The 26156-nt window shown below is 41.9% G+C and overlaps 1 protein-coding gene across 1 annotated transcript; it reads left to right on the forward strand.

Moving 5' to 3' along the window:
* On the forward strand, window positions 1-24295 carry DBX2 (developing brain homeobox 2; the record flags this gene model as incomplete). Its single annotated transcript, XM_080634889.1, has 4 exons — window positions 1-560; window positions 17963-18058; window positions 22666-22853; window positions 23975-24295. Exons 1-4 carry the CDS (start codon window positions 224-226, stop codon window positions 24293-24295), a joined length of 942 nt encoding a protein of 313 aa, XP_080491015.1. The 5' UTR covers window positions 1-223.
* Between the last annotated feature and the right edge of the window lie 1861 nt (window positions 24296-26156).

The raw sequence follows: 26156 nt of genomic DNA on the forward strand, positions 1-26156 counted from the left end.
ATGCGCTTGGACACACCTTCCAGCGCGGCGAAAAGGCGAGCCGAGTCTCCGCGGACAGCCCCGCCGAGCTCTCCGCTCCGTTCCCCTCAGCCCTCGGGGAGGCGCCCCGCAAGCCCGCCCGGCCCCATAGCCCGGCGCCCCGTCCCAGCCCAGTGAGGGGCCGCGGCGGCTGGGCTGGGCTGGGCTGGGCCGGGCAGGGCGACGGGGGTTAAGAGCCCTCGCTATGCTGCCCAGCGCCCTGTACTGGGACCTGGTGGGCTCCTCGGCTGTCCTCAACCTGCCAGCGGCGCCGGGCTTCGGCAACCTGGGCAAAAGTTTCCTCATCGAGAACTTGCTGCGGGCCGGGGCGCCTCCGAGCCCTGCCCAGCTCCGTCCCCTCCCCGCCAGCCCCGTCCCTCTCAAGCTGTGCCCCGCGGCGGAACAAATCAGCCCCTCAGGGGGTCCCTACCCGACAAGATGGGCTTTTCAAGTGCTTAATCCCTCCGTGGCGGACGGCGGCCGTCTGCCAGCGCGGGCTCCGGCGGCGGAGAGAGGCTGCGTCTTCCCGCCGGCAGCCACAGGTGAGCACAGGCCCCTTCCCGCGTTCCACCGCCGGGGAGACGGGACAGAAGGGACTTAGCGAGGGCGCGGCGGAGGCCGTGCCCCGCCGGGTGCTGTTGCCAGGGCGCACTGGCTACCGTGGGGCTCGCCTTGCCACTGTCGGCGGACTCCGACAAGCCGGTCGTGAGGGCGGCTGTGAAACCGCGCTGTCCGGCGCACCTGCGGGTGCAGCGAGTGCGGCCAAGGCTTGTGCTGGTAGTGAGGAAGGAGTGCATTTAAGTGCCCCGAACCGCAGCTCTTCTAGGTCTACTAGATCTTCATAGCTGGGAGAGACGGTAAAAGAGCTTCATCGCTAACGGGCGCCTCGGAAACGTCTGAAATGCCTAGTTTTGGGAAACAGGCGAGCGATCCCTTCCCTCTCGGTAGGGATAACTCGGGTGTCCAGAGCCAGCAGACCCTCCTCGAGTGCCCCATCCCTGGCGGGGGCAGCCACGGGTGAAGCACCAGATTTTTCCTACCAAAAGAAAATTCAAGCTTTAAAGCTGCGTAAAAGGTCTGTAATTGTCTGTAATTAGACATTCGGTCAGGTGCTGGAGTAAAAGCCTGGGCTTTTCGGGCTGGTGGGAGATGTGTCCCTTCTGGGGACCAGTTTGACCAGTTTTCCGGCCACCCGGACTACCCACGGTGTTGCTGTAGCGGGGGATCTACTTTCTATCATTGAACTGGAAACAAATAGTTTTACGAAGCACGTTTCGGTTATTGAATGTGCCGGTTTTCAGATATTTTTGTCTGGCCATGATCAACGATTTAAAGCATTTTTAGGAATGTGCACTTCTGTCAGTCATGGGACCGACGGAAGTTGAATTCGAAGTTAATTCACAAAATTCGGCATTAGCCTCACCATCTATTGTTTTTCCCTTCCGTTGTAATGTATCAATTTATGTCAGTCTTGTGTGGTGTTTTCAGCGTTTTTGTTTATGATCATTCTGTTTTAAATGTACTTAAAATGAAAATCAGTCAAGCAGAATCGTATTTACTGAAGCAGGGCTCTAAGGTGTGAAACCAAAAGGCCAGAATTAATAACAGAATTAAAAGAGCCAGAATGAGTAACACTTGTTTTCTTTCCAAGCATAGTTTTACTTCAGTTAAATCCTACAAACTGTTCTGCAAAATCCAAACTGATTTTTGATCCATTAGGGTGATATATTTTAAAGGAAGGCAGGAGAGTCAGAGAAGTGTGCATTAACGTTTCTGAATATTCCCGACCTCAGCTGCTGTGTTATCTTGAGCACATCAGTTATTTAAACATGTTTATTTTAACCAGCTATAGACCAGGCCAGGAAACAGGACAAGTGCCATCTTCCTGGAATTGGGTGCGTATTCCCCTCCCGCCCCCCCAAAAAAAGAACCCACTCTAGAGAAAATGCTACAATTTCTGTCTACAGAGCTCATGTTAAAGGGGAGACAGCAGATCCCCCAGCACTCATTGCTATAGGTAAACTTTCTGTAAGTATTACAGAAGTTCCTGAATACCAAGTTTTTCAAATCCTTGCTTTCAGGGTTAGCTCTTTCTTTGATTGGCCAACAGCAGCACTTGTGAAGTCAGCAAAGTGTGGTAGGTCTGCCTAGTGATTTAGAGTCTGATCCTGTGTTTCTTCTGATCCCACGTATCCCAGGGATTTCAGAGGAAGCTTTGAGCAAAAGCATCAGGCTGTTCTGTTTGAGCAGTAAGAAATACTAGGTTTCCTTATGCATTATGCACTCAGAAAGAAACCTTCTCCTGTGACTGCAGATGTACAACAAAAACGTATATATTCTAACAGGGATCTGTTGATTCTGATCTGATTTACATGTCTTGAAGTGATGAGGGCTCTTAGGTGTCTGAACTTTCGTGAATGTAAATTAGATCGGAACTGTCCTGCTGAGCCAGATCTCGTGGTTTCTAAGGAGTCTCTTCTCTCTAGTGTAAGCGTACGCTGGGGGAACTGTTCAGACTGGACACATGCTTTGTGAGTAGGGCTGGGGTGGTCATGCTGTCTGTTACATTTCTTGTTTATGGATAGCGCAAAACAGTTTTGCCAGAATAAGAATTTTAGCCTTCATGGACTAATGAAGGTATTTTAACTAAAGAATTTGTACTGGGTAACGGGCTTTAGTTCACTGATTTTTGTCTTTGTTTTTTGAGGGATAAACTCTTTCCTATTTAGACCCCCCCAAATTACATGGCATTTTAGAAAATCTTGGTCTAAGTCTTTAAGAAGACTATGGAACATGGTAAAGCAAAGGTTTTTTTAATCTTTCTAAACAAGCAAGTGCTTTATAGATCATGCAGGGACTAAAAGTACAAACTAGTTTGGCATAATGCAGCAGTTAAAAAATATATATATATACATATATATATATAGCAAGAGAGAGAGAAAGGAGAATTGAAAAAATACCAGACTTTTTGGAATCAGTAATCTGTATTGCTCATGTAGTCCCTGATTCTGGTGAGGTCACCAAAAGTGCTCAGAAAGGAAGGAATGTAAAATCACACCAGGGACTGAACTGAATAAGCTGAACCTTTTTACAGTTCCAAAACCAACATGTGTCCACAGCACCTACCAAGGAAAGACATGAAGAAAGCACTCCATTTTAGGTTACACTCTGTGAAAGTGCTAAAGAATGAAAATCCTGGGTTCTTTCTGTAAACTGGAAAACTCTTATCCATGGCAGCAAAGGAGACCATTGGGATGGCACTCTCTATCTGGTCCATCTGGTCATGGTAGCTTTCCCATTTGTAATTCCTCAGCAGCAGTTTTACCAGCAAGTTTCCATTCCCATAATTTACAAGATTTAAAGGATTTCGTTTGACTGTATCAAGTGTTTTATCTGCCCCTGTATTTTGAGCTCTCCTCCAAAATAATTCTAAATGAAAAACTTAACAAGTAGTCAGTGTCACATCCTAGGTACATCATCTAGTGAGTGGGCTTGAAATGAATATTTTTATGTTGTCTGTAAAATACTAGCTTAATCACTTTCCATCATTACACTGATTTTTAAAAATGAAATGTAATGAAATCATAGAATCATAGAATGGTTTGGGTTGGAAATGACCGTAAGATCATCTAGTTCCGACCCCCCAGCCATGGACAGGTTCATAGGTTTTTCAAATGAATTTTGACTGAAGAGTACAACCACATGATCAAGTAGCATGTTACATAAAACCCTAAGAAGGAGAAGCAGAAGGAGTATTACTGCTGTAGGATAAACACACTTGCCTTTTGTGATGGTGTGCCAGTTCATACCAGCTGGGAATTCCCATAGGCTTTCTTTCACCTTGCTGTGAAGCCCCAGTACTGATGATGGAACACTGAACTGGGCCAACCACCTTTAGCAGGTGTAGTAAGAGCTGGGTTTCTGTCTAGCTGAACTGAATTTCTCCTACTCCATGCACTATGGGCCTTATTCTTTGAGTACCTTTTGCCTTGATAAAATAAATGCATAATGCTGTCTTCTACTCTGTGAGAAATTTGCATACAGTGTGTGTTTGTAGTCCTGACTACGCAGAGTGGTGCAGAATCTAGTTCTGCTTTAGAAACACTGGATGCAAAGCCTGTTCTTGGATAAAAACTTTTAAAGATGCATTGTTGTAAAACAGCATTTCCCAGTGAAACATCTTACAGCTGTGCAGCTTAAACTTGCACTGCCTCCTAAAGGATGAGGAAATCCCTAGGTATAAGTTCTGAGCAAACTAAAGAATTCTTAAGCATGGAGGAAGTCCTCAATTGCTGCTTGCTAATCTGGGATTTGTTTCCTCTCCTTTGTACTCCAGTACTGTTGTTATCTTCTGGATAAATTAGAAGACTTGACAGTTTTTCTCAGTGTTTTCTGGCATAGGAAGATTATCTGGAGGGTGCTGAGATGCAGTTTGTTGTAGCACAGGTGCTTTAAGGAGGTCCACTCTACATCTTTCCTCGTGACTTGGTTTCCAGAAGTATTGGCTGACAGGAGGTCAGAGTGACCTTGAGAAATGCAAAGTTACTCTGCTACCTGAAATAATTTTCTGAAAATCTCTGCTTTTCTCAGGTAATTTGCCCTGGGGGAGTATGACAGAGAGTGCTTTACAGCCTGAGTATGGTCATATGTGGTATGACCATGAATAAATATAAGGAAGAAGTTCTTTACTCTGAGGGTGGTGAGGCACTGGAACAGGTTGCCTAAAGAAGTGGTAAATGCTCCATCTCTGGCAGTGTTCCAGAATAGGTTGGACAGAGCCTTGAGTGACATGAGGCATCTCTGCCCATGGCAGGGGTGTTGGAGCTAGATGATAAGGTGGTTTCCAACCCTAAACATTCTGTGATTTTATGATTCTATATGGCAAGAACCTGGCTTTTTGCTTTAATCTTGGCATTTTGCTAGATTAACAGAGAAAGGAAACTGAAAAGTGCAATGAAATAAATAAACATAACAATAAGATACTTCCATTGCAACAGCTGATGAAAAATTGAGCTTATGGGATTTTTGCTTAAAGCATCAGAATGAAATAGAGCACAATAAAGTACAGTACATATAACACTAAAGAAAGTCATTAGAACAAGTATATCATAAACATGAATTGGACTTACAAACATCCATTCTATGATATAGATGTATCTTTTCTGTAACATTTGAGTACTTTACATTTTAATGCATTTATCATTGCAATGTGCCAGTGAAATAGAGATTTCTACTGTGTGAGGAGCTGGAGCAAAAAGAAATGAGGTGACTTTCCTAAGGTAATACAGAAAGCTGGTAGCGCTGCAGGGAAATAAAAGCAAGCCTTCTTCTGCAGGCTAACTCTTTGGACCAGTGTCAGCCTTTTTTCCCCTCGGATGAGGACAGCAATTCTATCCTTTAACACTCTTATTTGAATCAATATACCTTATTGCTCATTTTTAGTAAAATCTGCAGTATTTCTTCATAACAGCTGGGAGATCACAGAATCACAGAATCCCAAGGGTTGGAAGGGACCTCAAAAGATCATCTAGTCCAACCCCCCTGCAAGAGCAGGGTAACCTAGAGTACATCACACAGGAACTTGTCCAGCCGGGCCTTGAATATCTCCAACGTAGGAGACTCCACAACCCCCCTGGGCAACCTGTTCCTGTGCTCTGTCACTCTCACAGTAAAGAAGTTTTTCCTGATGTTCACATGGAACCTCTTATGCTCCAGTTTACACCCACTACCCCTTGTCCTATCACTGGACATCACTGAGAAAAGCCTAGCTCCATCATCCTGACCACTCACCCTTTACATATTTGTAAACATTGATGAGGTCACCCCTCAGTCTCCTCTTCTCCAAGCTAAAGAGACCCAGCTCCCTCAGCCTCTCCTCATAAGGGAGGTGCTCCACTCCCTTAATCATCTTTGTGGCTCTGCGCTGGACTCTTTCAAGCAATTCCCTGTCCTTCTTGAACTGAGGGGCCCAGAACTGGACACAATATTCCAGATGCGGCCTCACCAAGGCAGAGTAGGCGGGGAGCAGAACCTCTCTTGACCTACTAACCACAGCCTTTCTAATGCACCCTAGGATGCCATTGGCCTTCTTGGCCACAAGGGCACATTGCTAGCTCATGGTCATCCTCCTATCCACCAGGACCCCCAGGTCCCTTTCCTCTTCACTACTTTCCAACAGGTCAACTCCCAACCTGTACTGGCTTGTTACTTGAGAGAAGAGGTTGACAGCTACCTTGGTACAACCTTCTGTCAGGTAGTTGTAGAGTGATAAGGTCCCCCCTGCACCTCCTTTTCTTCAGACTAAACAACCCCAGTTCTCTCAGCCACTCCTCATAAGACTTGGGCTCCAGACCATTCAGCAGCTTCATTGTCTTTCTTCGGACACACTCCAGCACTTCAATGTCTTTCTTGTCTTAGCCCATCTATCCAGCCTGTCCAGACCGCTCTGTAGATCCTTCCTTCCTACCCTGAAACAGATCAACACTCCCACCCAACTTTGTCTCATCTGCAAACTGACTGAAAGTGCACTTGATCCCCTCATCCGGATCATTGACAAAGATATTAAACAGAGCTGGTGCCAACACTGAATACTGGAGGACACCACTTATGATCCATCGCCAACTGGATTTAACTCCATTCACCACCACGCTTTGGACCTGGCCATCCAGCAGAGTACACCCGTTCAAGCCATGAGCAGCCAGTTTCTCCAGGAGAATGCTGTGGGCAATGGTGTCAAAGTCTTTCTAATGCACCCTAGGATGCCATTGGCCTTCTTGGCCACAAGGGCACATTGCTGGCTCATGGTCATCCTCCTATCCACCAGGACCCCCAGGTCCCTTTCTCCTTCACTACAGGTCAACCCCCAACCTGTACTGGTACATGGGGTTGTTCTTCCCCAGATGCAGGACTCTACACTTGCCCTTGTTGAATTTCATCAAGTTTCTCCCTGCCCGACTCTCCAGCCTGTCCAGGTCTTGCTGAATGGCAACACAGCCTTCTGGCGTGTCAGCCACTCCTCCCAGTTTAGTGTCATCAGCAAACTTGCTGAGGCTACATTCAGTTCCCTCATCCAGGTCGTTGATGAAAATATTAAACAAGCACTGGTCCCAGCACTGACCCCTGAGGGACTCCACTAGTCACAGACCTCCAGCTTGATTCTGCCCCATTGACCACAACTCTCTGCCTTCTTCCTTTCAACCAGCTCTTGATCCACCTCACTACCTGATCATCAAGCCCACACTTCCTTAGCTTATCTATGAGGATGCTGTGGGAGACAGTATCAAATGCCTTACTGAAATCAAGAAAAACCACATCTACCGCTCTACCATCATCCATCCACCTAGTTACTTCCTCATAGAAGGCTATAAGGTTGGTCAAACATGACTTCCCCTTGGTAAAACCATGTTGGGTACTCTTAATGACCCCCTCATCCTTGATATGTCTAGAGATGGTGTCAAGAATAAGTTGTTCCATCACCTTTCCAGGGATGGAGGTGAGGCTGACCGGTCTATAATTACCGGTGTCCTCCTTCTTGCCCTTCTTAGAGACTGACGTGACATTTGCCATCCTCCAATCCTCAGGCACCTCGCCTGTTTCCCATGACTTACCAAAGATGATGGAGAGTGGCCTAGCAATGACCTCTGCCAGCTCCCTCAGCACCCGTGGGTGTATTCCATCCGGACCCATCGATTTATAGATGTTCAGATTGGTTAACTGATCCCTAACCCAATCCTCATTTACCAAAGCAAACTCCTCCTTTATCCTGACTCCTTCTGGGGCTATAGGAATCTGGGCCCCCTGGGGAGAGTCTGCAGGAGTAAAGACAGAGGCAAAGAAGGCATTCAGCGCCTCTGCCTTCTTTATATCCTCTGTCTCCAGGGCACCCACCTCGTTCAACAGTGGGCCTATATTGCCTCTTGTGTTAGTTTTATCTGCTATGTATTTGAAGAAGCTCTTTCTATTGTCCTTAACCCGACTTGCAAGATTAAGTTCCAAGGAGGCCTTAGCTGTCCTAGTTGCCTCCCTACATCCTCTAACAACTGTCCTATATTCCTCCCAAGTGGCCAGCCCCTCCTTCCATAATCCATAGATTCTCTTTTTCCACATGCATTTGCCCAGGAGTTCCTTGTTTAACCATGCTGGTCTCCTGGCTCCCTTACTTGACTTCCTACCCATTGGGACACTCTGATCCTGAGCTTGGAAGAAGTGGGCCTTGAATACTGAGCAACTATCTTGAGCCCCTTTACCACCTAGTACCCTTTCCCATGAGACTTCCCTTAGCAATTGATTGAAGAAGCCAAAGTTGGCCCTTCGGAAATCCAGAATTGTGGCCTTGCTAGGTATTCTATTCCTCCCACACAGGATCCTAAACTCCACCATCTCATGGTCACTGCAGCCAAGGCTGCCATTGACCATCACCACTTCAACCAGACCCTCCTTGTTGGTGAGTACTAGATCCAGCAGTGCTCCTCTCCTAGTTGGTTTGTTCACCATTTGCATTAAGAAGTTATCATCAGTGCACTGGAGGAACCTCCTAGACTGTGAATGATTGGCTGTGCGAGTCTTCCAGCAAATATCAGGGTAGTTAAAATCCCCCATGAGGACCAAGGCATGTAGTTGCGAGGCTGCTTTCAGTTGCCCGTAGAAAGCCTCATCAACTCCTTCGTCCTGATCAGGAGGTCTATAATAGACCCCCACAACTGTATCACCCATACCAGCTTGTCCATTAATTCGTGCCCACAGGCTTTCCACTTGCCCCTCATCTGCCCCTGGACAGAACTCAATACATTCTAGTCGCTCTCACATAAAGAGCAACTCCACCACCTCACTTTGCTGACCTGTCTTTCCTAAAAAGGACATAGCCATCCATGACCACATTCCAGTCATGTGAGCTGTCCCACCATGTCTCTGTAATTGCCACCAGATCATAACCTTTAGACCGCACACAGATTTCTAACTCCTTCTGTTTATTCCCCATGCTGCATGCATTGGTGTACAGGCATTTCAGGGAGCGAGCAGAGCACGCTAATGGCACCCTTGGGAGACGGGAGGCCTTCTGGTCTTCATTAATATTAGAACAATGCCCCACTAGTTCAAACCCAGCTACAACCCCCTCGCACTTGGAATCTAACCTAAAGCTCTGTGAGTGAGCTCTGCTAACTCTTGCCCTAGTACCCTTTTTCCCCGCAGGACAGGGTCTAAACAACTATCCATTCCCTCAAATGAAACAATAGATTGAGAGTCCTCCCTAGTCCGCCATCCTTCAAGCCCTAGCATGTTTCTCTTGGGCTTGTCCCCAACAGGCCCACTTATCTCCCCTTCCCCCTTCATATCTAGTTTAAAGCCCTGTCAATGAGCTCTGCTAACTCCTGTCCCAAAAACCTTTTCCCCCTCTGGGACTGATGTATCCCACCTGCCACCAGCAAACCAGGTGTCTCATAGCAGCCCATGATTGAAAAACCCAAAACCCTGCCTTTGGCACCAGTCACGTAGCCATACATTAATACTTGAGATACTTGAATTACTGAAATAAAGTGATTTTTTTCCCTTACTTTTTGACCCATTCTTGGTGAATAAATTCTTAGTAATTATTGATTTCAAACCAGGTGGTAGCCAGAGTGTGTCCTCGAGCGGCATAACACTAACTTGCCTTAAAATAACAGGCAGAGTGTTTTATCTCAGCTCCCTCTAGGTTTGTACCAGCCTCTGGAAAATGCTGCCCTCACTCAGGCAACAAAGTGACTTAAGAATTCTCAGGATTTTCCTGCTTTGTTGAGGTTCTCTGGGAATAGAAAGTTTCTTTAGGGTGGGGGGATACATTTGGCATCTTTCCTTATGCCCTGACTGCCAGGATCACTGAGACACCTTCATTGCTTTAAGAGTTTGGAGGCAGGGAAGTTTCTGTAAGTCTCAGAAATCACAGACTATGCAGCATCTTTTCCTGCATGCAGTTAACTTTGTGAGCTGTTTAATAGAATCAGTTTGAGGTGCTCAGAATATCTTAAGAGTGGCTACAAAATGGCTTTCAAAGGACAAGTCTTTGTCCTTATTGTAAGGTTGCCAGACCTAGACTGATGCCAGCTACTCTCTGGCCAGCCACCAGTCTGGCAGTCTGGGCTTAGTAGGGGATATAAGCATTGGCTGGACTCCTCTGGCAACTCCTGCTGTGCCATCTCTAAGAAAGGAAGAGGATCCCGAGTTTGGTCCTTAGTGAGATTTAAGCACTGCCAGAAGATCTTAGAGCTGCACTAGTGGGTTTATAGAAGAGCAATTCACTGAGGGGAAGACATGGAATAAATCACGCCTACAGCTAGCAAATTAACTTCTGTATTGCAGAATAAGCTGGTCTTCTGAAATCTTGTAGTATATCCTTTATGTTTTTAGAAAACAGTTGAATGTGATCAGGATTAATCTCATCAGGCAAGTTCTTGAGGGCAGATTTCAGGTTTCACTGTACTGTGATATTTTGCATTGACAAATTCCCCTGAGTTTTGGAAGGCAAGTTCTCTGCCTCCATTGCCCACTGGAGGTGTTTATTCAATCTTGTATAGCGTAGCTCTGTAAAATAACTCTTACTCTCATTTTTCTAAATGGTACTTTTGTGGTCAGTCATGACCCATAGCAGAATTGGGAAGGTCATTTTTTCAAAATGAAAACAAGTGCAGGCATGTAAAGCGGTAGGAGGCTGTTTCAAATGTCAGATATGTGGACCCTGATCTTTATAAAGTTAGGCACCTAAATATTTTCAGTAACCTGGGCAGTGTTGCTTTGAGGTGAGTTGTCTTGTTGAAGAAGTTGCCTTTGCTTTGTGCTGAAAAGCTTATGAAAATTTCCCTGGAGGGCTGCCCTTTTCCTGAAGTTACAGCACATAACTCTATTGAGGTATTTTGTGTGTTGAGGATTTTGCCTTCTCTTGGACAGTTTGTTGTTGTTCATCAAAGTCCCTTCCCCTGGAATCTTGTGACCATGTGAATATTTAGAATTTCAACTTGAGAAAATATTGCTTTATACAAGTGTAAAAGGACTAAAAACCTCGCATGTTTAAAAAAAAAAGGGAAAAGGATTCACTGTTTGTAATTTTTCATTCTAACAATATTTAGCTGATCTTCAGACTTTTGTTTGTTTGGAGCTGGGAATACCGCAACAAAAAAAGACTGGTACAGGTAGAAAGTTTTAGCTAATCATTGCATGCCACTGGAATTAGTGGTGCATTATGGCCTATTGTAAGATTTTGAAATAGAGCTGCAACAATGAGAACCCAGTGAATTGTCCTCTTGCAGCATATGGCCCTGATTTTGCCTTGCTTGAGGGAGTTATTTCTAAACAAATTGTAATATGTTGAAAATCAAAGAAGATAATTTTAGTGCATTTATGGTTGAAAGTTATGATTTTTTTTAGGAAGTCTTTATGGCTGCACAGATGATTGTATTCTTTTGATGTTACCTGCAATGGATAAGAAGAATGTTATAGTCATTCAGCTGTTTAATAAAAAATAGGTGTTTGGTCTAATCTATTTGTCTAAATACCTTGTCTAATCCATAGTTAATACAGAGAGACACCTCCAGAAGATGATACAGCTTGTCTTAGACATCTGTTTTAAGGTGATGAATCGTTATATAGAGCTACTTTTCTCTTCTCATTGACTCTACAGGAGGAGCAGACAAGTAGCTTAGGCAATGCATTGATAGAAAAGATAGAAAAGTGGCAGAGTTCTTTTGACAAGAACTGGTAAGCAGAAGATGCTGGGGCACACTAGTGCATGGGCATCTTGAAGGAGAACGACAAAGCCGGTAAATCCACAGCTTTCCAGATCCCCAGCTTTCTCCTCGATAGCAAGGCATGGAGAGGGTAGAAGCCACCTTTACAGCTGATCCTAGGAGACTGATGGAGTCTTTGGGAAATGGTGTGGGTTTTGGTTGTTCCTTTGAGTTGTCACAGAGGTGAAATCTGACCATACATTGTCATTAGTCTGAGGCACCTGTGTTTCCTCAGGCGGAGAAAAACATGTACAGCAAACCATGCCATAATAATAAGGCATGTGAATGATGCCTATGAAAATTGACAGCTATTCACATGATCTCAGCTAATCTGCAGCGTGACTGTCAGCCAATACATTGCTACAGGTACAAGAAAACAATGATTATGCTGTTAGCACATTTCAAGCCCTTTTTGGTGTGATTACTCTGCTAATTCTTGAAAACCCCACTAAGACCCAACGTAAAACTATAAGCCCACTTCTCACATCCACTTTTTGTGTAGGATTTAAAAACCACAGAATTGTAGATACTTAGAACTTCAAAGCCTTTCTATAAGATAGAAATATTTGCCAATATTTTAAAACTGATCTGCATATGCCACTCTGATCTGCCCTTTTGGCTGGACTTTATGTGAGTGTTCACGTGGTTGAGTGTTGTGGTTTAGCTCCAGTTGGCAACTAAGCCCCATGCAGCCACTTACTCCCACCCAGTGGTGTGGGGGAAGAAAATCAGTACAGTAAAAGTGAGAAAACTCATGGGTTGAGATAAAGACAGTTTAGCAGGTAAAGCAAAAGCTGCTCACAGAAGCAGAGCAAAACAAGGAATTCATTCACCACTTCTAACGGTCAGCCATCTCCGGGAGAGCAGGGCTCCATCATGAGTAACCATTACTTGGGAAGACAAATGCCATCACTCCAAACATCCTCCTTCTTCCCTCAGCTTTATGTACTGAGTGTGATGTCATATGATCTGGAATATCCCTTTGGACATTTGGGATCAGCTGTCCCAGCTGCGCCCCCTCCCAGCTCCTTGTGCACCCCAGCCTACTCACTGGTGGGGTGGGTTGAGGAGTAGAAAAGGCCTTGAGGATGTGTAAGTACCACTCAGCAATAACTAAAGCATTCCTGTGTTATCAATGCTGTTTTAGCCACAAATCCAAACCATAGCCCCATACTAGCTACTACGAAGAAAATCAACTCTACCCCAGCCAAAACTAGTGCATCATGTTTTACAGCAATGAGTAGGAAGCAAATAGACAGCTTTGTGGGATGGTGTACCACAGACTCTTGCACTAAGTTTTGCCAGGTCCATGTGGTTGTGACAGCCTTTGGTGAGATATGGCAGCAGCTGGTGCTTCCTTCTCATGGCCTGGGGCTTCCCTTCAGCTGGCTGGAATGCTTTCAGAGTGCACAACTGCTGCTGGAACATTGCACTCTAAACACAGCAACTGCTGGGGACAGAGCCATGTTTCATAGGAGGCACAGGGCTTGTGGTTCAAGAGCAGAAATGGTGCCATGTGGCTCAGCTGGAACACTTAACGTGGCAGGGCTGCTGCTAGACTGTATGCAGGCAGCTCTTCATGACATGAAACTTTCCTGCGGCTTTGCAAAAGTCTTCTTTAATCATTGCCAAGAATAAATGTAGGTAGGAAGTTGCAGTTTACTTGTGCCCATGAAGTAGGCACAAACAATCCAGTGTTCTCAGATGAGATGGGATCATTTTACTGATGATATTTTTAACTTGCCTGCCAAGGCTGGAGCCAGGGCATCGCTGTGGAAAGAGGTTCATGTGGGCTTAGCAATACTTGGAGAATGAAAGTGTTCATGCAGCTTCAGGTCTGTCTATTCCTGTTCCTGTGCTTACTGTTTCTTGTTAGGTGGCTCAGGACATCTTTCTGAATAATTTTTTGGAGGTGTTTCAGCCCTCTTCACAGCTTATACCACATTTTTATCAGTTAGCTTGAAAAACCCCAACAAACTAACAGCATGTGCAGTGAAGGAGCCCGATATGGGTAATACCAGAAGTTTGCCATCAGTTCACTTTTCCTCAATAGCCATTTTTCCATCACCCATTCCCTCTTTCCTCCTGGCTAATGGCCTGCATTATTTCCTGAGTCATTTCATGACATTAAGATTAGGAAAAGCAAACAGATTTTACTAAGAAGCCATTTCAAAATTGCATGTCTCTGTGAACTGAATTGTACTCAGGAACCTTACTGTCAAGGTAGTAGATAGTTGGAAGGAAACCTTCAACTGGTCCTGCTGTCAGCATGGGGGGGCTTTTGAATTTAGAATATCTTCAGAGCTAGCAGTGTATTTGAAAATATCAGTAATCTCTTAGTTTTAGCACCAGATGAGTTTGAGGTCCATCTGCATATTTAGTACCATTTTGTTGTCTGTTTGTAAAATGCTTTGTATTCACAAAGCTGAATGTAAATGACCATTATTACTAAAATGTTGCATGCAGCAACAGTGTCAGAATGATTTATCTTCAGTGAAGAAATGAAAATAAATTATTTAATTTTAGCTATTTAATCTTTTATATTTATGACCAAATAAATTTTCCTTTAAAGCATATAGTACAATTTTTGGAGTGCCAAAAGGCACTTGTACCCTACTCTGATATTTCATTTTAATGCATCTGTGAAGCTAAAACTGTAAAGTGTGACTCTTGGGAAATGCATAGTTCTGCAGAATCTCATTTTTATGAAATTGGAATGCAAGGCAGAAAAAAGAATTAAATATCCTGAATACGAATTGTTAGGATTTGGTCCTGGTAGATGTACACTGCACATGGCTGGAAGCAACAGCTACCTTTTGGTTACTGTATACTTCATTCTGGCCAATAAATACAGAACTAATATTCTGACATTTCAGCAGCTTTCAACCATTCTATGACTCTATGTGGCCAGTAAACAAAGTTTGCTTCAGATTGCTTGACCATCAAATATTGGTAGAGTGGCCATGGTATATGTGAACAGAAAATAAAAGCATATGCAATTCTTTCTCCATATTGTCCTCAGCACTGAAGGTATTGTAATTCCTACAGGTGAGTCACAGGATAATTCTGAAATACGTATGTTAAATGTACCATTTTTCCATGAGCGATTCTCATTCTGTTAATGCAGTTTCACACTGAGAGTGGAAGCCATTTAATGCAAGGAATATTCTCTGTTGTTTCTGTCAAAGATTAAAAATATACAGAGATTAAAAATGTGTGTGCTGGGTTGAAGCATTAACATTTTTTGCTACATAGAGCTCCCATGGAGCATCCATATATTATCTTGAGCATCCCTGTATTATGGCAGGTTATTTTGCTGATGTAACTCTGTAACTACTACTCATTGGTCTGAGTGCAGCAGCTTCAGTAGATGTGACCCGCGGATGTGGTTTGATAAATTTAACATAGAATTCACTTGTGTATCAGTATAGTTGGAGTACACTAAAGAAGTTTATAAACTAGACAAAGGTGTTGGCTATAGGCTTAGGGAGACATAATACCATTATTTATTCCACAGGATCTAGAATAAATCAATTTTGAGAAATGGTCTCAGGAATGGCTTAGTTCAGAGTTATATAAGGTTTCCAGATACATTTATTTCTCAAGCAAATGTTCTGCCTTAAAGGGATATGCAGGCAGAAGAGACAGCAGTTGGTTGTGGGAATTAAGTAAAATGCTCAAGAAAGCCAGAAGCAGGATTTCCATTGACTTGAGCAGAATTAGTGCCAAGATCTCTACTGTTTGCATCATGGTGCCATACTAGTTTGCCTTGTTTAGAGTTTCCTTAAGAAAAATGTCTGAAGTTTTCACCCTGATCCATTTCCTGACCCTTACGCTTGCAGCTGGCTTGTTGAGAGATTTTGTGAATGGAGAAAACCTATCCTTTCTTAGTCCTGTTCTATTTGCAGGATTAGGCTATTTATCTGAAGCAATAGTTTATGCAATTTTGGTTTATCCAGATACCTCCTGGCTGTATCACATATTGTGATAAGCAGCACATTACCAAAAAAGAGGAAGGAACTGGAGAAAGTTAAACCATAAGAAGGAAAATCAGGGAGAGGCCAACATGTCTGACATATCATATGCCGTGAATAAGGTGCTGGAGCAATGATTAAATGGAATCAAATGGAATCAGGCGTTATGGTAGCCAAGGAATATTTGGGATGTGTGAAAAAGAAGCAAAGGAATTGAATGTGGCACCTTCTATATACTAAGTTGTATTTTCAGAAATAGAAAAGAAAGCTTTACCTGGCTGTAAGGGAAACCTGATAATGGCATGAGGAATGTGGCTGCTAGGGAAAGGAGGGAAGCTGGGAATTGAAGAACTGCAGCAGATAAAATGTTAACAGCAGATAAAAGATACTGTCACGAACAAGTTCTCATATTCAGGAGGATGGCTGAGATTATCTGATGGGTCTTTACCTTATCCATGCTGTCCTTCTTCAGTTAGTCAAACCCTTTCTAGCTTCCACACCCTATCAGTTGCATTGAGACCGCTGGGATACGTAAGATAGGTAATACTTGACTGATTTACTTTTCTTAGGACATGGTTCCCACATTTGGTGGTCTCATGTGGAAGAGAAGCTTTAGAATACTAATGCCTAATGTAAATAATTTCTTTTTGTAAATGTTTGGCAAGTGTGCACTTCAAATATAGGCAATTAGTTCCTCTTGGAGGATATTTATATTTGATTACAAATAGCAAAGTGTCAGTGAAAAGCTCTAGCAGCAAAACACTTATCAACTTGTAATTACAGTTGAAGAGGCTTGTATGAATTTAGATAAAAAAATAGAGGTTATTATTTTAAAAATGTTTAGGGTTTGGCTTCTACAGCAATAGTTTATTGCTTTGGAAGATCACCAGATTTAACAGGCAGAAAACTATGCCTGATAAAACTATGCCCTAATATGTACTTGGGAACCTAATTTTGAGTGATCTTTTTTCTTTTGAATTCCAATTGAAAAAACTTTTAAAATTAACAATATGGCTTAGATACACTTACCTATTTTCTTATCTTTCTCCTGATTACTGATATTTTAGGTTTTTTTGTCTAAGCGTGCAGTTATTTCTTTTTTATGATTATTTTTTAATGCATCAGGTTATCTCTAGAAGTTTGGACAAACCACAGTGCATGGTCTAGAACTGTTTATTTTCTGCATAAACCAGACCAGGAAAGTGACATTAACATTTGGATGCTGATCATGTTTTACAAGTGCACAGCTCTAGCAAGCATGAAATAGCTATTTTCAAAAGAAAAAAATATCCCAAGTTTCAGAGTTGACTTGTAAAAGCAGAAGTTAAAAGGTAATTAAGACTAACGGAAAACCCCATGAGCTTTGTGGAAAAAAAATTAAGGGATTATTAGATAACTAAGGCTTTTCCAGGGTTTGGAAGCACTTTTTAGATGTAACAGAGACTTTTGATTCATTGGTTCAAGAAATTCTATAGAAATTTAACTAATTATTACCTAATTCTGTAAGTTGATTTTGCAATATTTTATTGTATTAAGGAGAGTCTTCTTCAGCAAGTGGCTTGTTAAATTCTGAGTTTAAATTCTAAAATTTGATTTATAAATTCCAAGTTCTTGCACTTTCCCAGCAAGAATGAGTTTACTGTCAGGATAGCAGAATCAGGCCCTGCAGTTTGTGCCTGTAGAGCTCAGCTAGATCATCTCATTGCATTGTATAGAATGTATTCATTAAGGTCTCTTATTTATTGAAGACCTTATTGGTTTGAGTACTAAGAACAACATTGGAGTACAAGCAGAAGAGAAAGGATCCAGATATCATGCTTACTATATTATTTAAAATTACTTTTTCAGATGCTTTACGCTCATTATTTCAACAATATTATTGAAACAATGCATTCAATCTCAATATTTACCAAAACACCACCATAATTATAGCACATACAGAAGTAAATTTCAAATCTGCAGAGTTTTATTCTTATGATAAATATATTGAGAGTTTTGCATATTATAGTTAAGTCACACACATAAAATAACCTTACTAAATTAAAGAGCAATTACTTGGTTTATCATTGTTTGCCTTAAAAAAATCACCATCTTGAAAAAAGGAAAAAGAACTTGTGGGGCAGGACTTTACACACTGACTTCTTGGAGTACTGTTGTTATGAATATCACCTAAGCTCAATGGATAATCAATTAGATCTATGCTTTTTCTTGCAGCTCTTTCCAAACACTTTTTTCTCCGGGCCCCGCCATTCTACTCAGCATGCTGTGGTGGGTCCTGTCAGCACCCTGCATCCCCCACTGCTTTTCCAAGTAAGTTTTTATGCTTCATCAGTAATGCTTGAGTTATTCTGTAAACCAAAGCAGCAGGATTTAATGTGTTCTGGAAAACTAATTGGTGATGCAATGGCAGCAGCTAATTCCTTAGTAAAATCACAGCAATCCTATTCAGAGGGTTTCCAAAGATTTATCAAACTTAAGTACACTGAGCAATTGTCAGAGGCTTCTAATGGCATTGAGACACCCAGACAGAGCTAACCTAGGAAAGCTGCTTGTTTTCAGTTTGCCAGAAAAGATTCTTTAAAATCAGTAACTCTTTTAAAAATCTCAGTCAATAAACGTTTGCAAATAAGAAAAGAGCTGAATGGTCTTAAAGTGGATACTGCATTTTAATGTGTGTTAGGGATAAATTATGAGTCAGGAAGCCCTAGCATTATTTAAATAAAACAGACGTTCTTTTTGTAGCAATCAAATGCATGCATATGCTTAATTTGGTTTTCTTTTTTAATTCTAATGTAAAAAAAAATGAAGAAAGTGAAGAGAATTTTGGAGAGTATAAGCTATATAGTATAAGTTCAGGATTAAGACCTGGAAAACACTTCCATTTAATCCAAATCTAAATTTAACCTTGATTGGAAGTTTGTATGCCATAGTGTAGGAATGGATATTCATGATTTTACCTTTTATGGGTCAGGAATACAAACAGAAGTGTTACCTCATCCTTCAGCACAGAGAGAAAGCACAAATTGCATGTCAAATCCAAATGAAAATTGGAGCTTATGCATGCTCTAGCATACACTTTTTTATCAGTTGCATTCAAACCCTTCCTGACTACGTGCATGCGTTTTATGAATGTTTCAGAAGGGCAGTTGCTAAGTTGAATGATTCTTGACAAGTGAGGCAGCAAATGCTGGCAGTTTAATGAGCTGCAAGTTTCTGAGCACCTCTTTAGGGGGCTGACACTTTCCCACAGAGCATTTTACATGGCCCCAGCTCTTCCACAATGGCTGACAGCACCATGACCAATCACCACTTTCACTTTACTCATCCACACGCGACCTCACCACAATTTTTCACTGTGCAGATGAACTTTAGGAACCATTTCACATTGAAAAGGCCTGGGCAAGGGTCAGTTGGCCTTTTGTATGGCCATAAAGCAATACTCTATGTGCCAGTCTTTTCTCCTGTCTCACATTCCAAGAGATTTTCTGGACACCATTTAAAGCACTTGACTGAAAAATAAAGCAGTGAATGAAACTGACTTTTATAGACTCATTCTAGCTCATCTTCCCATATAACCCTGTCTACCTGAAAAGGGATTTAGTGGATGAGCTGAGTGTATACAGGGACTTGCTGAATACATAGGCCCATTATCAACTGTGGGGATTGTTTATTAACCAGGACTGATACACTACTATTTTGGAAGTGACCTATTAATTGTCCATTTAACTAGAATGTATTGAATTCAAATGAAAAAATGGAAACCATGACTAAAGCTTTTACTTGCTCCTTCAAGGTGGTCTCTGCCATGAAGGCAAATGAAGATTGTTCCACAGATTAAGAGGACATTTATCACTATATATTAGGATACAAAGGAAAGACTTAAAAAAACCAAACCCTGAAGCAAAACAAAAATCAAACAAGCAACATAGGAATTAGTTGGTAACAGATTCACATTGATGTCAGCAGAACACAAAACCTTTTGATGCACGTTCAGAGTGACAGGCTGCAAACTGACTTACTTCATTTTGATAGAATTGCTGAAATGTACGAATGACTGCCTATCCCACTGTACTGAAAAATCCTTTAATCCACAAATTGAAATTCAGTTTTTGTGTGAGCAGTTGGAATTCCTGTTGGAATATGGGATATTCTTAAAAAAAAATCTCTAGGCTGCTCAATTGGGGTGAATATTCATTATCACAAACATGAGTTTTAAATATTTTGACCCAGTGGCTAGTTGCTAATGCTTGTAAGCATTCTGCTCATCATTAAATTTTGTTTAGTTAATCTTTTAAAATCAGGCACATACTGTGCATTAGTGTGTGTAGTTTCTTCCCTGCTAAATTAGTCTAATACAGGTGTTAAGCTGTATCCTACATAGTGCCTGCAGAGGACTTAATTGGTGCCTCTGGGCTGCAGCAGGAGGTTGTTTGCTGATTGACTGTTAACAACCAGCCAGGCAAGACAAATTTTAAGGGGTCACATAATCTGGCGTCCTCTGTCCTTGGCTGACAACTCCATTGTGGAACGGAGGCCAGGAGGCAAGGACCAGCCCTGTTTCACTTCTTCCCTTGCTGGTGTCTCTCATCCCATGAGAGAGAAGGTACCAACTCTTTTCTGCTGTCGGACTGTACCTTCCAGTAAACTTGAGAATGACTGACAATTCATCAGAAACTACTCAAACACTACGTGGAAAAGGTACCTAAATTCACCAAATTCTAATAGGAAGGACAGAAAACATGCATGAGGAAGAAGGACTGGTGTTCACTCCCAGTCTCATGGGCAGGAGAGGAGCTTGGGGTGGGGGTCATGAGAGGGCTGTTCACTCCTCAGAGAAATATGAACCTGGCTTGCCCTTTGCAGAGACCTCCAGTGTGGCATTTTGACTTCTGTTATACAGATAGTTTATTCTGGTTTGGATGAAGTCTGACTGTGTCTCACTGTGTAATAAATATCAGGACAGTAATGAGTACGTTATGATTTTTGTATCTGGTCTCAGATATAATTTTTAAAATTGAAATACATGTGTATAAAATTTAGACTTATTTACACTGTAACATTTTAAATCATAATAATTACTTCCTGCCACAGGCTATTATGAGGGATGAATATAAGATGGGTTGTTAAGGTGTAGAAAAATTCAAGAAGGCATGTCTAGGAGAATGCAATGGTCCCCAAGTCAGTGGCAGTGTATTTTAGGGAAGGATCATTGCACACTTGCTCAGCTTTTGATACTCTTCCTCTCCTGTCACAGCTGGAAGCTGGATGTAGGGGAAGTGTATGTTAATATCAGACTAGCCACACATACACAACCAGAGTATTTACTTTGCAAGACATACACATATACACTTTGGTTTCTCATCATTATACATACATAGTTCTGCAATATTGTCAGTATATGTGTGTGTTTAAAAATACACATACACATGTGTAGATATGTATACTATACAGAAGTTAAAATGTGGTATAGCCCCAAGACACAGTTAGTGGAAGCCACATCTGGATTTAATTAGTATTTTTAAGAGCACTATATCTATTGAACGAATTTATTTAATCTACCCCCACCACTACAGCTTACTAGAATAGATAGACTTTTGCACAAAAAAATGTACAGTCTTTGAGGGAATCAGGTTTATGTGGGGAATTTGCCATTAGCTTCAATATGAAAAGGATCAGATTCTTGATAAAAATGGAAGAGCAGCACATCTTTGCAGCTGCTGTAACTACAAGCTGGGGTGGCAATCTTGGCCCATGTACGTGGAAAGGTGGACAATAGGACAGCTTGCCCTTTAGAGTCTGAACTGCATGTGATACAAACTAAAGCCACCTTCGTGGCTGCCCTCCTACAGAAAGGCCGTAGGTATCAGTGGCTATATAGCCATGGCACAGGTTTTGGAGTCAAAGAGCAGTTCTTTTCTGGCCTGCTTGCAACTGCGCTGTGCAATCATCACATCCAATGCTTGGTGACAGGCCCTGTTCAACTGACCTCTGGTACTGCTCCCTGGATGAGCATCTGGGGAAGCTGGGTGTGCTGGAGGTATACCAAGCCTTGCCCTGGACTGCTCCCCATATACCACATCCTTCTAGGGAGAGGGAGCATGGGAAAGCACAATGGCTTTAGCCTTTGTTGAGTGTGATGAAGGCAAGAGATTTATCTGGATTTGGGTTTTCTGTGCTCTTTGTGAGACCAATGAAGGGCTAATGCAAACACTTCTCCAGTGCAGCTTTGCCCCTCACTTTGCAGTTGTTTCCCAGGCTAGGGTTCCTTCTAGGCATGGATCAAGGAGATGTGATTGGATTAATTGAAAACTGCATGCCCCCACCCAGGACTTGCTATGAGATGTCAAAGGATTAGAAACCAAGCTGAAAGGAGTAAGTCCAAGTACTCCTCAAATCCTCTAATAAAGAAATTGCTGCAGTTTCCAGAATAAGTAAGTGAATGGCCAAAGAACAGTGCACTCTGAAAGCCTGTTATTCGCAAACAAAACTAAAGAAAGCCTGTTTAGTTTCTTTGAATCAGTATTACAGACCACTTTTATCTGGTTCTACGTTTCACCCAAGGAGAAAATAAACTCATAGGGAAACTCACTCAGTGATGACAACAGGCAAGGAAAGTGGAGTTTCTCCTTCACTGTGTTTGAATTTTGCAGTAGCATGGGCCATGTGTTAATGTTTCTCTATGAACTCATCTGATTTACTTTTTAATATGTCAAGGGGAGACTCTTGACCACTGACAACACCTCTAGATCCAAGTGAGGATGTAGTTCTTAATGAACATGACTGAAGCGTTACGACACACTTATAACACCAACAAATCAAAAGCAGGATAGTAGTGTGCTAGCATTATAATAAACAGTACTTAATATTTCTTTGATATTTGTTAGATATTATGTGAAACTCTCATCCATTTCCACTAGGAGAGGAAAGTGTGCTGCCTCTCCTGACCCAGGAGTCTAACTCCAAATCCCGAAGAGGTATATTAAGAAGAGCTGTCTTTTCTGAAGACCAGAGGAAAGCTTTGGAGAAAATGTTTCAGAAGCAGAAGTATATTAGTAAAACAGACAGGAAGAAACTGGCCATTAACCTGGGTCTAAAGGAGTCTCAGGTAAGAAATGACAGAACATCTGTGACTTTCTGTCTTTTTGGGGAAAAAAGTCTTTAAAATGGCTTTGAAGGAAGAAAACTGAACTCCTTCACTGAGCAAGGACCTCAGTAAATCAATTGCAGTTTTAACCAAGGAATGTTTGAACAGCTTTCTGGTTTATTTCCCAAAGGTGTACATTCAGAAGTCAGTCACTCCATTTTCACACAGTGGGAGAAACGTGACCTCTGCATTCATTTCCAACTCACATTTTGCTGTTTGACAGAACCCCTTCAGGAGCTTTGGGGTAGGGAGCTATGCTGCATCCCACTGCTTGATAGGCAGTGATTCAGGCAGAAAACAGCAGAGCATAGGGCTCCTGCATTCCTCTGAGCACCCTTTGCACTTGCTGATTAACAGCTAGCGTCAGTGCAGTCAATAGCACTTGCTTTGAAACCGTTCTGCCCCAAGAGACAGGCACCTATCCCTACAGAAAGAAACTTGGCTACACAAGGACAGAGATCCTTGGAGCTGAGAGGAGAGATTCTGAAGGTGCTGCAATAGATGCAGATCTCTAGTATACAGCTGAAAAAGAGAGAGTGACAGTACAATTTTATTTCTTTGCATGCAGCAGGAGTGAAACTGCTTAAGATATGTATGGCAGAAGCTGTCTGGGGGGCAGAAAACCCTGTGAATGGCGATGGGAACTCTCATCATCTTTATCTTGGAGATTTTCAGAACTTGACGAGGCCCTCAGCGCTTTGACCCAACTTTGCAGTTGGCTCTACTTTGTGCAAGAGGGTAGAAACAGAGAATGGTTTGGTTTGGAAGGGACCTTAAAGATCATCTAGTTCCAATGCCCTTGCTATGGGCAGGCACACCTTCCATTAGACCAAAACCCCATCCAAACTAGCCTTGAATACATCCAGGGATGGGCATCCACAACTCCTCTGGACAATGTGTTCCAGTAAATAGTGATGGGAAAATCTTCAGATAATATCAATCAGTCAGCTTCAGTGGATGTACTATAATACGAATAAGGAAGAAACATGAAACAAAGGGGATGGAAAGAAAAAAAACATCTTATTAGGACAGAGTTGTTTAAAGAAAAGAATGATAATAGACTCTCATTAACTTGCAAACAGGTGAAAATTTGGTTTCAGAATCGAAGGATGAAATGGCGAAACTCCAAAGAAAAAGAAGTACTTTCAAACAGGTGCCTCCAAGAAGAAGCTCTTCAGGAGAACTACCTCTCACGATCCACCATGAGTTTTACCTCCCCATGCCCATCTGTATGGGAAGTGTCCCAGGCGCAGTCAAGTTCAAGGTGGAGGGAAACTTCTCCAGGAAATTCTGAAAGACTGATGAGTACACAACCGCCTCCAAGAGCAAATTCATTGCAGAGCCCACTGTATTTGTATCCTGACCAAGACACTGCAAACAAGGCAGTTACATCATCAGCCTAAGGAAGCAGGGGCAGTTTGTAAATTGAGTCGAGAGCACAGGCTTCAAATGAGCAGTCTTCTAAGACTAACAATATTTGGACATTGTAAAGCTAACTAGTTTATGCCTCATACATTTGCTAAAGTCTAACACCATTAAAATGACAAACAACTAATGATTTAAGACATATTCTTCAATACTCAGTCTTTTTGTGTGTCTTTTCCAGTTTTGTAGTGACCTTGAAAGTGAAATAGGAACTGATGGTAAGTAAAATGAAGTGAAGAGCAGGAAGCTGAAGTTGTGCTCTGATTTATACATCTGTGCTGTATATGATATTCATTAAAAACACACTGGTAGAGAATCACTTTTCTCTCTCATTGCAGTCAGACCAATTAGTTTCTTTTGTGCATGAGATAAGAATAACCCTATTTTCCTCAAGAGCTTTGGGTTCTCTTTGCAATTCATTAAATGACACAATAGGTTCATATTAGACAAACATAAGCATTTTTAGTATGCTTTTTCCATCTGTCCTTACCTATATCAGTATTTAATTAGTTTTAAATAGCCTGGTCACAGGTCAGCTGATAACCGTGGTGAAGTATGCAATACTAAAAAACAACCAAATAACCTTATAAAAAACTCCATGTTTAAATCACTTTGATGTGAATGCGTACTGGGAAAAGCGATTCAGTGAGTCCTGTCTTTTCTCCTGTGGGTGAACCTTCCAACTTTCTTAACTTTGAATTTCAGTGGCTTTTGTCAGATTGTTAGTGCAATCTCTTGTAACCAGTTCTGTATTTCAAAACTGTAATGGCCGTATGCAGAGTTGCAGCCCAAATGCACTAAGCAACAGAACTATAATTGGAAAAACTGTCACTACAGCCATCTCAGAGAAATACTTAGCATGCTGTAGTAGCCTTATTCCTGACTTCTTCCTATTTAAACTGGTGCCAATAAGTACACATTAGCATATGTCTGTATCAAAGACAGGACAGTATTCTATGTAATACAGGTAGCCTCAAATAACATTATTAAACCTGCTTTTCTTAAAATGATTTGCTTGCTTCATCCACTTTAAGGAAATCACTCCATGAATTAAGTTTCATTTTTTGTTTATTTGCAAGGCTTTATAGCTCAAAACAGGAGCAGAACATTTTCTTTTTTCCTTTATCATACATTTATGAATCCATTTGTTGAGAAAAAAGACATAAGGTATTTCATTTTAGAGGCAAAACCTTTTGGAGAATATTATAGTTTTATAGGGACAATTTAATTTCTGTCAGATACATGTATTTTATAGTCAAAAGAGATGATTATGATAATCTGGTCTGGCTTTCCTCATCATGCATGCCATGAATGTTTCTAATTATTCTTGCCTTGAACTCCAAAGCTTTTTGAACCATATTGTACATCTTTCAAAAAGCCATACAATTGTTACCTAATGTTTTACCTTTAGGTGGAAGATCTACTGTTCCCCTTGTTAAGTTGTATTATCTAGGAAGTGAAGTTTAGATATATTTGCAGCTAAAAACCTTCAGATTGCAGTGATGACACTTGTATCATAAACTTCATGCATGCTCAGGTGAGTTTTGTATCCTGCCTTGTGCATGTGCTGCCTCCTAAATCATCAGCTGTGCAGTCCTAGTCTTGCATTATATGTCATTCTTTGTGTGTGATTTCCTATGCTTGTTTTTAAAGAAAAAAGAAATTACAGAAAAATTAAGAAGTCATCTCTTCCTGTGGTTACAAACTCTCATGAGTGTAAGCTGCCTAGATACCTACCTGTAGAAGGCCCTTGAAGACATTTAGTGTGCTATGTGTTATATGCTATTCAGTAACGTGAATATTCTGCCTAAAACCTTGAGGGATAGACAAACAGATTGT

Source organism: Psittacula echo (genome assembly GCF_963264785.1).
Source record: "Psittacula echo genome assembly, chromosome: 1".
Taxonomy (NCBI): Eukaryota; Metazoa; Chordata; class Aves; order Psittaciformes; family Psittacidae; genus Psittacula; species Psittacula echo.